At 42.7% G+C, this 13,881-nt stretch overlaps 1 protein-coding gene across 1 annotated transcript; it reads left to right on the top strand.

Moving 5' to 3' along the window:
* The first annotated feature begins 5,065 nt into the window (after nucleotides 1-5,065).
* On the top strand, nucleotides 5,066-12,192 carry LOC147796098 (monocarboxylate transporter 13-like). Its single transcript, XM_087148716.1, has 6 exons — nucleotides 5,066-5,298; nucleotides 7,321-7,620; nucleotides 7,995-8,377; nucleotides 8,819-9,044; nucleotides 9,522-9,665; nucleotides 11,181-12,192. The coding sequence occupies exons 1-6, from the start codon at nucleotides 5,163-5,165 to the stop codon at nucleotides 11,432-11,434; spliced, it is 1,443 nt and encodes a 480-aa protein (XP_087004842.1). The 5' UTR covers nucleotides 5,066-5,162; the 3' UTR covers nucleotides 11,435-12,192.
* Nucleotides 12,193-13,881: the final 1,689 nt, after the last annotated feature.

The raw sequence follows: 13,881 nt of genomic DNA, 5'->3' as shown, positions 1-13,881 counted from the left end.
CAAGAAAACACAGTCAATTTCATAAGACGGAAATTTATTTTTCCTGAAGATAGAGATTTTGAGGTGACAAAGATGTCAATCCGAATGAAACTATCAACTATCCAAACCTTACATTTTGGCCCTTATAATTGTGTCAGCAGCGCACTTAACATTGTGGGGGGGGCATGGGATACTTTAGCTATCTCGAAAGCGACTACGTTCAGAAACAAGAATTGCATAGATACGCCTAAACAAGCAATATATTGCATTGCCTTTTTATTCCCCTCCCTTAAATTCCCTCTTACAGAAAAAAATGTTTTGGCTGACACCTCTTTGAGGACCTTAATAGTCACGTAACATGATGAATGACGCTGTGTGTGTTTGTAATGTGCACTTTTCAATGTGACAGTCAGTTGAGACGCGATCGAGCGCCTAGAGTGTGACGTCATTACGTTTCAGTTCTATTCGGATTAATTTCACTGTACGTTCGGTTCGGTGAGTGTATATAGTCTTCAAGTTGAGCGCAGTCAAGACTAGACGTACTTGGTAGCTCAAACAGCCGAATAGCAGCAACGGCAGAGGGCGCTACCCAAGCATAAGGCATGCTTAAATCCCGTCTTGGTGGCAGGTCAACCAGAGAGACTGATCATTCCCCACGCGCAACTCGAATAACGATGAGTAATAACGCCTACACGTACGCATCGCTCGACAGTTGGATACTAGATGACCCTCGCCAAGTGGCGTAACTCGGGGTGGGGGAGGTGCCCCAACCCCAGACGAATGCCCGTGTCTCCAGGTTCCCCCCCCCCCATTTTGAATCCGTGAACACCTCTGCTGCAGCTCATTGTCTTTTGGTGCCCCTTGAAACAAATGTGTGCACCCCCGGGTGCCCCCCGGACAAATAACCCTTACACCACAGTGACTGCCCTTCTCTTGACGTACAGAATGCCATGTATGCCCATATGGAGCTTCTAAAGTTTAACTAAACGTTCGGCAAGAACCTTGCGTCCTTGACCTAGGCATTTGACTTGTCTTATACAATCAACCACACCCACATAATGAAAATCCCCAATGGCTACACTTCATTGAGTGGCCTACCACTGGCAGATACACATCTCATGCCCATCACATTGTAGGCATTGACCTCGTACCAATGATAATAGGGTTAGTATGTATGCCGTGTCACTGTGACCGGAGCTCTGTCTAACAGAGGAAGGAAAAGGGTCCGATTATCTCCCACGACCCCCCCCCAAAAAAAGGCCAAGACCGCCTTAGGAATATAAAAATTTGGAAAAAAATCAAATATTATTTTGACGACGTATACTGAGTGATCTGAAATTATCACACGAATTCACGTAATTCACAGGAATAACATTGTTCGGACTCGACTGTATTCATGCACACAAAATTAATTTCTGGGGTAATTCGTGGGAACGAATTAGTATTTCGTTTCTACTTTAATTAGCGATTCGAGTTAACAAAATTCCACCTTACACTGAGTCCTGGGCTACATTTCAGCAGCTTTATAGGGTTCGTGTACGTGTTTGGCATTTAAACCACTGGGCAAAACACCTGTGTCTAGACACTCGTTAGAGATAAAAGCAGGTGGCTTTGGTAGGACACACTTAGAATGTTTGATAACAAAACCCTAACTCGTAACAGCCAAGGTCTCTCCATTGTGACTTTTGTTAAGAATGCCTACAATTTCTTCTTGCGTATTAGAATAATTTACCTCTCGATCGTAAAGACAGGACTCAAACTACTGCAGCGCAAAGCCTCGGTAGCAAGAAACTTTAATGTATCAGCAATTTCTTTGATACTGCCAATTGCTCCACTATCTTGACCAAAGTGAAGGATTCCACCTTTGCCATTTCACTTTGTTTAATACAGAATATATAACACTCCGAGTTCCTTCGATATTTCCCTTTTCCTGGTTAAAGTTCGTACTAAAAAGTCTAAAATAGCTGACATTTAGAAATTGGGAATATGAGATGAACCAAGGAGGGTTATCGGATTAGAAGGGTGTTATTGAGAAGATTATGGGACTGTTATTGAGCAGGACTGGCCTTGAAAAACAAAGAGCTTTGTAGTCGGGGGCTGGTATATAATGCAAGATATGGGGCGGAGAGACCCCCCTACGCCTTTGTGTTGGTCATTATTTGATCGGAATCTCAGGGATTATTACAGACTTTTAGGCAGGATGTGTTAGGTAACAATAGTCTAGAGTGTGTATAGGGATTGGACATGTGGGGGGGGTACCCATCGGCCCCATGTCGTGCACGATATCGGGGCTGGGGTTGAGACGATTTAGTATGTTGCGTCTGGAAATGTTTTTGAAATGAAATTGCCAACCGGCCTGCCTTGATGGAACGGTGTCTGGGTCGTAAAAGAAAGGCTTAAATATTATTGTACGCTACTGGATGAGACTCACGAGGCCTCAAACCGGGTATAACTGGTCTCGGTCCTTTATTGTTAAAGTTCTGCCCCATCATCCGTTTGTTTGGTCTACGAGAATTTTCAATTTCGTAATCTCCAATTTGAATCAACAAATTGTAATTCCTAAACGGTGATTAAATGTTTAAATAACTGTTAACCTTTTTAAAGTTAACCTAATCAATAACATTCAATAAATTATGCTCTTTTGTAAACTTCGAGCATTAACGTGTTTGTTACACGTTAATGCTCGAAGTTTACAAAAGAGCAGTGTAGTATCATTTAAGAATTTATCTTGATCATAAATCATAACATATCAGTGGTACTGAAGTTTAAGTCAGGATCAATGTTCTGCCATTTGTTTGGTTCATACGAAAGCCCTGGATTGCCAACAAGTATATCTTTTTTTAATTAAGAGAAGTATATTGTTTCTAAGTTTATTTTACGAGATACATATTTTTTGAGATCGTATTCTGTGATCTGCTTTTAGAGAAATTGTTTTTATTTTATGGAAACGTTTAATTTTACGAGATACGTAATTTGCATGCATAGTTAGCCCTATGCAAACTGCAATCTCGTAATAACAAACGGGAAAAAGTATACTTCACTTTTTAAAAAGTACACTTGGTGGCACTTCAGGGCTTTCGTAGTTTCATGAGCAACAAGGTAGAGATTTTATGACTATGCCCGACTGACAAGAGCATATACCTCAACACACAAACAAACGCAGGCAAACACAATATCAAGACAATTGTCGAATCATGAATGAAATAATAAGATGATCCCCCACACAGAATGGTTCAAAAGAGCAATCCTTAACCTTGTATCTGGTCATTGCTGGCACTGACCACGGTATGCAAGCGAAATGAACCTAATCGTCTCGATGGATAAGCCGGAGACGCAGTAATTAGTCCACCTCTTTTCGCTGTGCCCTAATTTTTTGGTGACATCACTGTGTTCCGACCATGCACGTCACGGTTGCTTTTGGGAGGCTTCGTGGCATTTCCGAGAAAATGTTGCCTGTCATGTACTCGTTGTTTTAATTCAGAAGGGTTTAACTGCGCAGTCGCTCAATGAAAAGGTGTGTTCAGGGGTGCAGACCACTAAGTCACGTGAGAATGTCTGGCCAGCTCATTAGCATTAAAAGTGCCCCATAGTATCTTTTGAAAAAGGAGATTGTTTGGCCCCCAAAATGGTGAGATTGTGTAAATCGTTGCCAGGATGAACTCCCTGGGTCTTTGAGCTTTCATATGAGATCAGAAGGGCTGAAAACTAAAGCTGAAAATGGTCCTAAGTGCCCGAGAAAGTTGAGGTTTGCCTCTTGAAAAATGGCTGCAATCGGACTTAGGGAAATTCACTTTTCGGGTGGTGATTTTGTTTTGTGGGAATAATTAAAAAAGACATTGATTAACCAACAAAAAATTGGAAAGAAATTGAAAGATTAGTGACTAAGCAATAATTTCATTTTTGTTTCTGAAATCTCAGGGATGCTGGTGTGCATGTTATTGGGCCCTGAACAGTGCTGATTTTACACTGTTTTCAATAGGGCTTGAATTAGTGGACTATACCCTTAGAATCCATGGCGATCTGTCGCGCTGCGACTGTGCATTGCAAGCCAATCAGCGTTTTCATGGCAGCTATGGCGTTGCAGCCCGGACGTACGTCCTTGTGGAATAAAAAGTAACAAATACGGAACGGGTTTCCGCGACTCCTGTGTAAAGGTAAGGTATAGCGTTTACACACGTGGAATTGTGTTGCATATTTTTTGACTGCGCGAAATTCCGTCACAGCACGCTTGTGTAAATGGGCCTTCGGGATTTTTTTGCTCTCCCAGTAGAGTACCGCTCGAATAACCTCACTGGAAATCGCACTGCAAGTGGGATATAAATAAAAATATTTCGGCCGAGAGGTTCTTCAGTGGTGAATCCTTGAATTCGAGGCTACTCGGCCATTAAGTGATGAAGCCTCTGTATTCAAGGTATCGTCAGATCACGCACAACGATTTATTGCCTTCTTTTATGGACTTTCTGCTCAATTCTCATTCGACAATTGACTTTTTCGGATGGGAGGGCTGGCCTACTAAAAGCTACCTGTAGAAACGGCAATGGCTGGGTGGACAAACTTCAATAATGGTACACTAGAGTCACGAAATATTTGCTCTCAGCTCGAGAGGAAAGCGAAACCAAACAGCAGTTACTTGATTACATAACAGAGTCTTATATTTTTGTGTTTTTTTAATGTTTTGAATATTAAAAACAATAGTCCGCTTGTCGATCATAATTATTAACCAAAATGGATCTCAAACATCTCGTCAGGAGAAACTTTGTTCCGTAAAATTACAGACTTCAAAATGGAGCGTGCCGAGTAGCAACATGCAGAGAGGGAGATTACAACGGGATGGAGATCTTGAAAGCTAATGCAGGACTCTGATGGAAAACGATCCCATTTTGAAACGGGCAAAGAAAAAGGTAGTTTAGAATGAAACCGTTTGATTTATGACAAAAACACGCCAGCCAAGGCCGGAGTTATGTACTTTCTGGGTAACGTTGCACTAGTGTATCACTTAACGGTGACGTGTGCTGCCGGCATGCGCATTGCTTGCTGGGGCTAACACTTGCGGACGCGGCTGGCTCCCGTCGATTGGTTGCCATCCCAACCCACCATACCCATGCAATTACTTCACTACCGCAACATACCCGCGCTCAGCCTACCGTTTGAAGCAGCAGCGCTTCGGTGGGACCCCAACCAACATGTCACGCTACTGGAGGCTGCTCGTTGCTGTTGCTGTGTTCCTGCAGTTTCTGCTGTCCGTCGGTCCCATGTATAACTTCAGCGTCTTTTTAACACCGCTGCAGATAGAGTTTGGGACCAGTGCCGTTTCCACAGGTGAGCTGATTTGTAGTACAAGCAAGGGGGGCATCCGGGGAGCGCCAACATGGTCAAAGCATTCCCCCCCTCCAAAAAAACAACATGATATTTATCGAATACAGTTCCCCTTCCTCCCACAACCATGCAAACAGCCTGAAATGTAGCTTCGTTGTTACCCCTAAGAAGGGCCGAAAAAAGGTTACACGAAAAGAAAATTCCACATTTTGCCTCCCCACTACAAAGAATTACGATGTCCTGATTTTTGCGAGGCGTTCTAAGCTTAGAATGATGAATTATTTCCTTATTGTCGAGGACCATAATTAACAAATTGTAACTTGAGCTGTGAAGCAAAGGTATCTACTCAACTGCCATGCAGCAGCACAATTGTATTACAACCCAATAAGCCACTTGCGAGTTAAATTTGAATCAAATCTGGTACACTGTGTTATCTGATTGCATAGAAACGTAACAATTTGAATTCCCCAGACTAAAGACACTGTTGCTATACCTCGTGATTCGGGGCAAGCTTTTGCATAGCGACCACCATCTCTGGAATGGACTGGTTCCTTTGTGCTGTTCCTATCCATTAAGAAAAGTGTATTGTTGCAAGGCGTCTCTTAGTAACTAAGCAAAAGCTTGCCTTGAATCACGTGGTATAGCAACGGTGGTTTTAGGATGCAGAATTCAAGTTGTTATGTTCACGTGAATTTAAAGAACTGTGTGCCAAATTTTATTCGAATTTAACTCACAAATGGCTTATTACCAAACTAACTGTCATTGACGAGTTGCATCTTACTGTTCGTTCTATTCAGTCTCTTCACGACGCCAATAGTCGGTATGCCGTTTTTGATTGTTAGTGTTTGGTGAAAGAAAACGATTCACAAAAGACAAAGTCATCGAAACCCTCGGAGTTGGAAACATGGAACTGAAAGTATGCGTCGCTTTCTTCCGAATCTTCCGAACACGTGATTAGCTTGGCAGTCTCGTTGGAAATCGGTTTCAATTCAACAGCCTCAGACATTCAAACAGATTCTTAACTATACGGACACCGATAACACAAGGCCTTTTTAAATCTGAGGCTGGAATTCTCACTATGGGCGATTTTACAATCAGAGAAATATCGACCGAAGACACTAAGTCAACCTAAACATGGCGACTGCTACTCTACAAAAGGTGCTAAAATCGTGTCCCGATCTCCAAGGCCGACAATTTAGGTGGTTGTAACATACCTTTAAGACACCCTAACCGATTATTTTTTATAACAACTACCCATAACCCTGATATCTGTTGAGAATTCATCCTGTACATTTCCAGTTTGGGGGGATAAGGGCAAAGTTCACAGTAAAAGCGAACAGAGACATCATATATCGTGATTGTACCTTGTGCCACAATGTGCAACATGGCAAAAATTGAAAATGGCTCAAATTTTGAGTCGTCTGCGCAAGTTCTTGGTTTATACTGCCCCAGACTATAGAAGGATATTTGTGAGTGTTTAAGTCAAAGCATCTTTTAAAAGGTTAAACATGATGTTGGCTGATGTTTCAATTTAAAAACGTCTTTCGTGAACGTGAATCATGTTGAGAGGATGAAGGTTATTTGCATAATTCCGCCAATCTTCGCTCAAGTGATGTGAATAATTCAATATCTCACGGTTATTACCATACTCTGTTGCCGCCCCTAGTCAAACAAAATAATTCTCCACAGCCTTCCTGTGTGGTTCGTCATGCGGATCGTGGAATATGGAAAGTCTTGGAACTAAGACTAGACTGTGGCTTGATACCCACAAAGCACTACTTGATTTGTGCTTGGGTAAAAAAAAACTTGTGACTTGCTTGTGCTTGAACTATTGACTTTAGACTTGACTTGACCTGTGATCAAATGACTTGATTTGCATATGACTGGACCAGGTGACGTGTGGCTTGGCTTAGACTTGCAAAAATTGATTTGTTGCCACTTCTGGAGCCTTGTACTTAAAACCTCTGTGATCCTTTGTTTTACACCTTTACACCGTTTAATCAAACCGGTTTTTTTTTCTATCAGGATGGGTGGGCTCCTTGGCCTCCGCTATGGTGTGTGGCGTATCCCCACTCGCGGCCGCCCTCGGCTGGAAGATCGGCAACGCACGCGTGGTTTACCTCGGTGTCATTCTGACGGCGGCTGGATGCCTGTCCACTTCCTTCATTTCTTCGCTGGCTCAAGGCTACCTGACGTACGGCATAATGACGGGAGTGGGCGAGGGTTTCATATTCTGCGGCTCTTCGAGTGTACTGATGAATTGGTACCAGGGTCGAGGGGGCACCTGCCGAGCAACAGGGGGCGCATTGGTCGGAACCTCTGCCGGTGCGTATTATAAGTCAAGAATCAACAATAACACAATGTCTACAATTACGAAGGGAACATGACCAACACAGTAAATTCAATGCCACTTTTTATGCTTTTCTGTTGACATTACAATAAGAATACAAATAAAAAGAAACAGAAACAAATTTCTGGAACCTGAAGTAGCATTTTGCAGTTACTGTCCTCAAGAGCAATATTCCACGTTAAGTATAGAGACCACATGCTTAATCACTAAGCAAATAAATATGGCGATTTTGTGGTCGCCGAATCCTCCATGTCAGAGTAAAAGTTTGCCATTGATGTCAAAAAGAAGACTGCACCGTTTCAAACATCTGTTTGATAATCTTGCAATTTTCTGGATTTTGTCCGGAAAGGTGTGATGGTTTTTGGGCCTGTCCTCAATTCTCTCACCACATCGTACGGATGGAGGAATGCCCTCCGCATCCTCAGCGGTATCACGCTGGCTGTCGGATTGCTGACGGCCCTGCCATTCCTCAAGCCCGCAGAGAAAGAACCAACGAGCGATCGAAGCGACAGTACTGATCCAAATTCTGCAGTTCCGGAGCCCGGCAAAACCGACCTGGGCCGAGGAGCGGGCGGTGAGGCGTCAGGCGGCACCGACTCGGCGAGCAGTGGCCCTCATCGTAGAAAGGGGCTGAAGTCGTTCTGTGAGAAGGTGCAGAATGTCGAGGTGTGGCTGTGGGTGTCGTCCATCACCACCGCTCAGCTTGGCTGGACCTTTGCCATTGTCAACTACGTGAGCGCTATCAAATTTAATTTTATATCCTTCCTGCGCTGAACGCCAATGCAAAAGATGCTAAATAGGTGAAATTATGCGCGCATCAAGGACGGTATTACACATGTTTGCATAAACAAGACAGTGTATCCCATAGGCCTAAATTATTCTTCCAATAAAGTACCCCTGTAACTATAAGGACGTAGCTGCTGAGTGTCAGGATCTTGACAGTGAATGTTCCTTCATGGCCACCGTATTTGCTCTCCTGAGCTTATCACTTGCTGAGAAGTGAATTCTAATGACGTTACTTGTTTAAATGAAAAGCGTCAGGCCAATTGACGCCATTTTGAACACTATCAAACCAACCGCTGAAAGATATCGGAGCCGACTTCACAAAATACGGTAATGACGTTTTGATATATACCTGCTCGTATTTTTTTGCTTCTTTTTGTGATTCGAAAGTCGAGTTTCATGGACGGGATCGGGCTTGCTACTCAGGAGATATCGATTGCTCTGACGGTTTTTGGAGCTGCCGAGGTCGTGAGCAAACTAGCGTTTTCTGCATTCGGGGACCGCCTGTCGTGCCTGAAGCTGTACGTAGCAGTGGCTAGTTCCATCGGAGGAGCTGTTGTGTCTGGTTTCCTGACCCTCTGTTCAGCTTTCTGGAGCATGGTCGTCCTCTCATTTGGTAACTTAAGGCACTGACCAAAACAATCCTAACCTGCTTACACAGAACAGTGACATAGCGTCCGTCGGGGCGTTGGTGAGAAATCATGTTTCTGTCACACTCAGCAAGAAAAGTGTGATTACACCTGTTTTTCTGTATCAAACAGGCTTGTCCCGTAACGACTTTGGATAAAAAGGGAAGTTCAGTCGACCTTGGTATCCACTGAAGGAATTTACTTTTGAGAGTGGTGATAACTACTTTGATGCAATATTTTTCATCATTTCGGTTGGCAGGTGTAAAGTGTTGTTGAACCAAACTTTTTGACCAGTTTAACGGTTAAATTAATTTAGAAGCTGCTCCGAGTGCACTGCTCGGTAACAAAAACTCATTTTTCCTTCAAAGTTTTTCCTCAGCACACCTACAAACACTCCATTTGTTTGTTTGTTTGTTTGTTTGTTTGTTGGGGTGTTGGGGTGTTTGTTTGTTTGTTTGTTTTAGCTTGGGGCTTTTGTCGAGGAGGCCTTTATAGTCTTACCTACGCGGCACCGGCTGAGCTGTTTACGAACTACGGTCCTCACGCCATCGTCGGGATTTCGCTACTAGGATTCGGAACAGGCGTTCTGATTGGCTCCCCGTTAACAGGTAAGGCCTTTACTCGTCAATCATTTTACTATGGCAAAGAAGAAGCATGTAGCGCCTAAGTGGCTAATGTTCCAAAACAAAGACGTTAATTGAATACTGTTAGATGTGTTGAAGCCGATTGTTCTAGTCGACCCTATTACAAGTCCTTTGATATATTTAAGTCCTTTTACAAGGCCCGTCGTAAGTAACGAGGTGAACATTGGCACTGAAGGAGTGCGCGTAGGAAGCAAGATATAAGACGGAGAGGACCTCCCCCATGCTTCGTGTTGGTTATTTTTTCACTGGAATCTGCAGTGAGGAATTCTTTTCAGACACTTAAGAGGGATGTGTTAGGTAGCAATAGTCTACAGTGCGAATAGCAATTAGACATGTGGGGGGGGTACCCCTTGGTATCATTTCTTACTGGATATAGGAGTGGTTGTATCGGTTCATTTGAGTAGCTAGTGACTTGCTTAAGACCACATGGCTCGTAAGGGATTTCTGGTGATGAATTTATGATGGACTTATAGGGACTTGTGAAGGATTCAACTACCAAATATTGTTTGCGATATTTTTACGCTAGTCTGTTTTACTGGCAATGATGCATCAAGCTTCAAAGAAGAAAGCATAAACAAGGCTTCATTAAAATTTCGCATACCCCGGGTTTCATTCTGAAATGGGCATCTCATGACACACACATTTATTTCCTCCCGTGGCAGAAATAATAATAATAAGACAAGTCTAAAAGACATATATGCCAGAAGAGGTGGCAACACCTTAAAAGCAAAGCTTGTGTTAGACATGCCCTTAAACAAAACATACATACATATATAAGAAACAACAAATAATTGTAGCTCTAAGCAATTATAGAGTAATTGTTGAAGATGGACCATGAAAAGAAAAGGTCAAGTTAATTTTCATAGCTACTAATATGATCAGAAGTAGTCATTGTGACAATGAAAATTATATTGCTTTACATGAGAAAGATCTTAAGTTACCGCTTAAAGATGGTATGTGGTCTTTAAAATCTCATTGAGGATGGTGTAATATTCTAAAATTTGGGACCAGAGTATTTAATGTTAAATTGATAGTCAGAAGTTCTGTGTTGCAGTATCTGAAAATGAAGGTTGGTTGACGAACGAGTGTTGTATTTATGCAATCTACAGTTAAATACAAACATGTTTGGGTCTGTTAGGGGCATCAAATTATTTTTATACTTATACATAAATAATGCTTATTGATAACTGTTTAAGTTTGTAACACTTAAGTATTTGAGCTCACGTAACAGGGGTTGACTGTGGGCCCCATAAGGCAAATTTGTGATAATTCGAACGAGTTTTTTTTCTGCAGATTTATTAGTTTAGAAAGATTTGTAGGGACTGACTCCTAATTCCTCCTGCAAGCAAAGTCACCAGGTAATTTGTAAAGTTGGTCAGGGGTTTACCGATCCAATTACCGGTCAACGGCCGGGTATTCGTGTACTTGATTCGGATGAACGGCCCTGATATACATATTTTAACGTGTATTTTTCTGCAGGTGTTTTTTTCGACTTGACAGGCGACTACAATTTGAGCCTGTTCGCGGTCGTGTCCAGTTTCGTCACGTCGGTGCTGTGCGCGCTGTCCATCCCTCTCAAGAGGGCGCTCGTGTCCCGGGTGCCATGCTGCCGAAGACCAGCGGATGATGTCAATAACAACTACCAAGGCAATAGCACGAAGGTTCCGCCTGTGGAGGATATCAAACATCGCAGTGTGGGGACCTACAACCCTGCATATGAAATGGAAATCTGATTTTAAAAACAACCCGGAGATCGTGCGTAATGGTTGTAAGTATAATGTCTCCCGAAGGTACTGATTAGAGGTAGTTTAGCATTCAATTCTCTGCTAATCCCAGTTCTAAACCCTTGGTTAGGGATTTTTGGGGTAGAGTGGGGGTAGGGGATGGGGGTGTGGCTACGTGGGTGGATATTTGTGTGTTTGGTGGGATAGCATAGACCTGTAACGTAATGACGTCACGCTTTATTTATATGTGCGCAATTCTGTGACAGTGGGGTGGGAAGTGATCCACGGAGCCCCCATAAGAAAGCGCACATATAAACAAAGCATGGCATCATTATATTTTAGGCCCATGAGGAAATTATGGTGGAATATAATGGGGGCTGGGTAGGGGGAGGTGAGAATTTCTTATTGCATGGGGGGTCGGGGATTTGTCTGCATGGGGTGGGGATTTATTGGGTAGTTAGATTAAGGTTTTCATTCGTATTACATGAACATGTACACGTATATACCGTGCATGTAATGTTTGCACACAATCGCTCGAGTCTTTCGTCCCCTGTAGAATCAAACAAGCTTCAATTCCAATAAGGGCTCAGTTCAACCTTTGCATACTTGTTGGGTGGAATGAGGTAGGATAGTGATGTTGGATGGGGTTCTGCCTGGGTGGGGTGGGAATTGATTTGATTGGGATGGAAAGGAGATATCGTGGAGCGCAATGGGGAAAAGGTGGGATGAGATGGCATTTTGTTAGTGTGGGGTGGGGATTTCTCAATGTGGGGCAGGGGATTAGTTGGGGGTGGGGGTATATGGGAGGGATTGGGTGGGGATGGTGGTGGTAGTTGTTCCAGGATTTTGCAATTTTTGTTCTGTTTTCATTTGTATTTTCTACACTTACTTTGATCAAATAGATTTGTCATAAGAGGGAAATAACTTACCAAACACTACGTTGCAGAAAAACGAAGTACAAAGGTTTATATGATTTTTTTTAGAATTAATCGACCAGCATAGATGTATACCGTGTATATAAATGCAGTAGCATACTTCAAGAGCTCCACTGGTCAAGCCATGACAAGAGAGTTGAGTCCCCTCAGCCACAATCACACTGGACTTTTTATAATAAAAATATCACAGATTTGATGAGTTTCCATATGCCGACCTAGTGGGTGGCTCTTTCAGAAAGCCTGGTACACGCACACGTTCTTTTTTTTCTTATTACTCGTTTAAAAACGACATTTTAAGTTTAATTACGTCAGTTAGATTTTAGTTTAGCCACTAATTTAATTTACTTTTGGGATATAAAATTGCAGCTTTTTTCTTTCTTTTTTTGGCGAATACTTTTTGCTACAATTTATATTGATGTTTGTAAATACTGCTCGTAGAGCAAGACTTTATCAAATAAAATCTAAGGAAAACGATGGACATAGACCTAAGTAAACAATACACTTTGTATACCAAGAGAATCATCAATGCATTAAAACCATGACAGCACCCGTGAAGCCAAAATGAGTAAAAGGCCTTTAGGCGTGCGCGGGTCTCAAACTCGGCTACCCCCCCACCGCGTCTGTGCACGACCCTTCCTATCTGCCAATATCTGGTCACTGTCGTAAAGACGGCATCGGAATAGGGCAGAGCAGTAAATAGAGAGAGTAGCACCAACTCCAGACTTTGGAACCAAAATGGCTGTTCGTAATGTGTGAATAAGCACAACATGCGCGAATTGTCCATGTGCACTGACGCATAAACCGCCTTTTTGGTTCGTACAAAAATGGAGAGACTCATATGGCAATAGTCTCTATAAACAGACTTGAGGTTTAAAGCACGCCCGCTCGCGTCATCGATGCAGTAGTTGTAACCACTGGACAATGGAACCCAATTAGTATTGGCCCCCAACTCCAAGGGTATCGATACTAAATCCAATAGGGGATTTGCATTCTCTTTGCCTATATAACAGCCCGAGACATTCTGTACTGTCGATGTCAAACACAGCGAAATATCAATGATAGAGGGCGCTACCATGCACGTGAGAGATGAAACTCGGTCCTGCTTTTAATCACGGACATCATATAAAAAAGAACTTGCAGTGCCTGATTAAGGGCCACACACGTACACAAACCCTAAGCTTCCGAAATATAGCCCGGGACTCTGTATAGGGTGAAATTTTGTTAACTTGAATTGCTAATTAAAGTAGAAACGAAATATTAATTCGTTCCCACAAATTACCCCAGAAATTGATTTTGTGCGCACGAATACAGTCGAGTCCGAACAATGTAATTCCTGTGAATTACGTGAATTCGTGTGATAATTTCAGATCACTCAGTATACATCGTCAAAATAATATTTGATTGATTTTTTTCCAAATATTTATATTCCTAAGGCGGTCTAGGCCTCTTTTGCCGGGGGGGGGTTCGTGGGAGATAATCGGACCCTTTTCCTTCCCCTATTAGACAGAGCTCCCGTCACAG

Source organism: Acanthaster planci, linkage group LG18, assembly GCF_054643075.1.
Source record: "Acanthaster planci isolate LZ-2023a linkage group LG18, COTS_SCS, whole genome shotgun sequence".
Taxonomy (NCBI): Eukaryota; Metazoa; Echinodermata; class Asteroidea; order Valvatida; family Acanthasteridae; genus Acanthaster; species Acanthaster planci.
This window is presented reverse-complemented; position numbering and strand designations above follow the sequence as displayed.

Excerpts from the sequence above, each read along its gene's own strand:
- LOC147796098 (XM_087148716.1), top strand. The coding sequence starts at position 5,163 with ATGTCACGCTACTGGAGGCTGCTCGTTGCTGTTGCTGTGTTCCTGCAG. Across the intron at positions 5,299-7,320 it reads GACCAGTGCCGTTTCCACAG|GATGGGTGGGCTCCTTGGCC; the intron begins GTGAGCTGATTT and ends TTTTTCTATCAG. Across the intron at positions 7,621-7,994 it reads ATTGGTCGGAACCTCTGCCG|GTGTGATGGTTTTTGGGCCT; the intron begins GTGCGTATTATA and ends TTGTCCGGAAAG.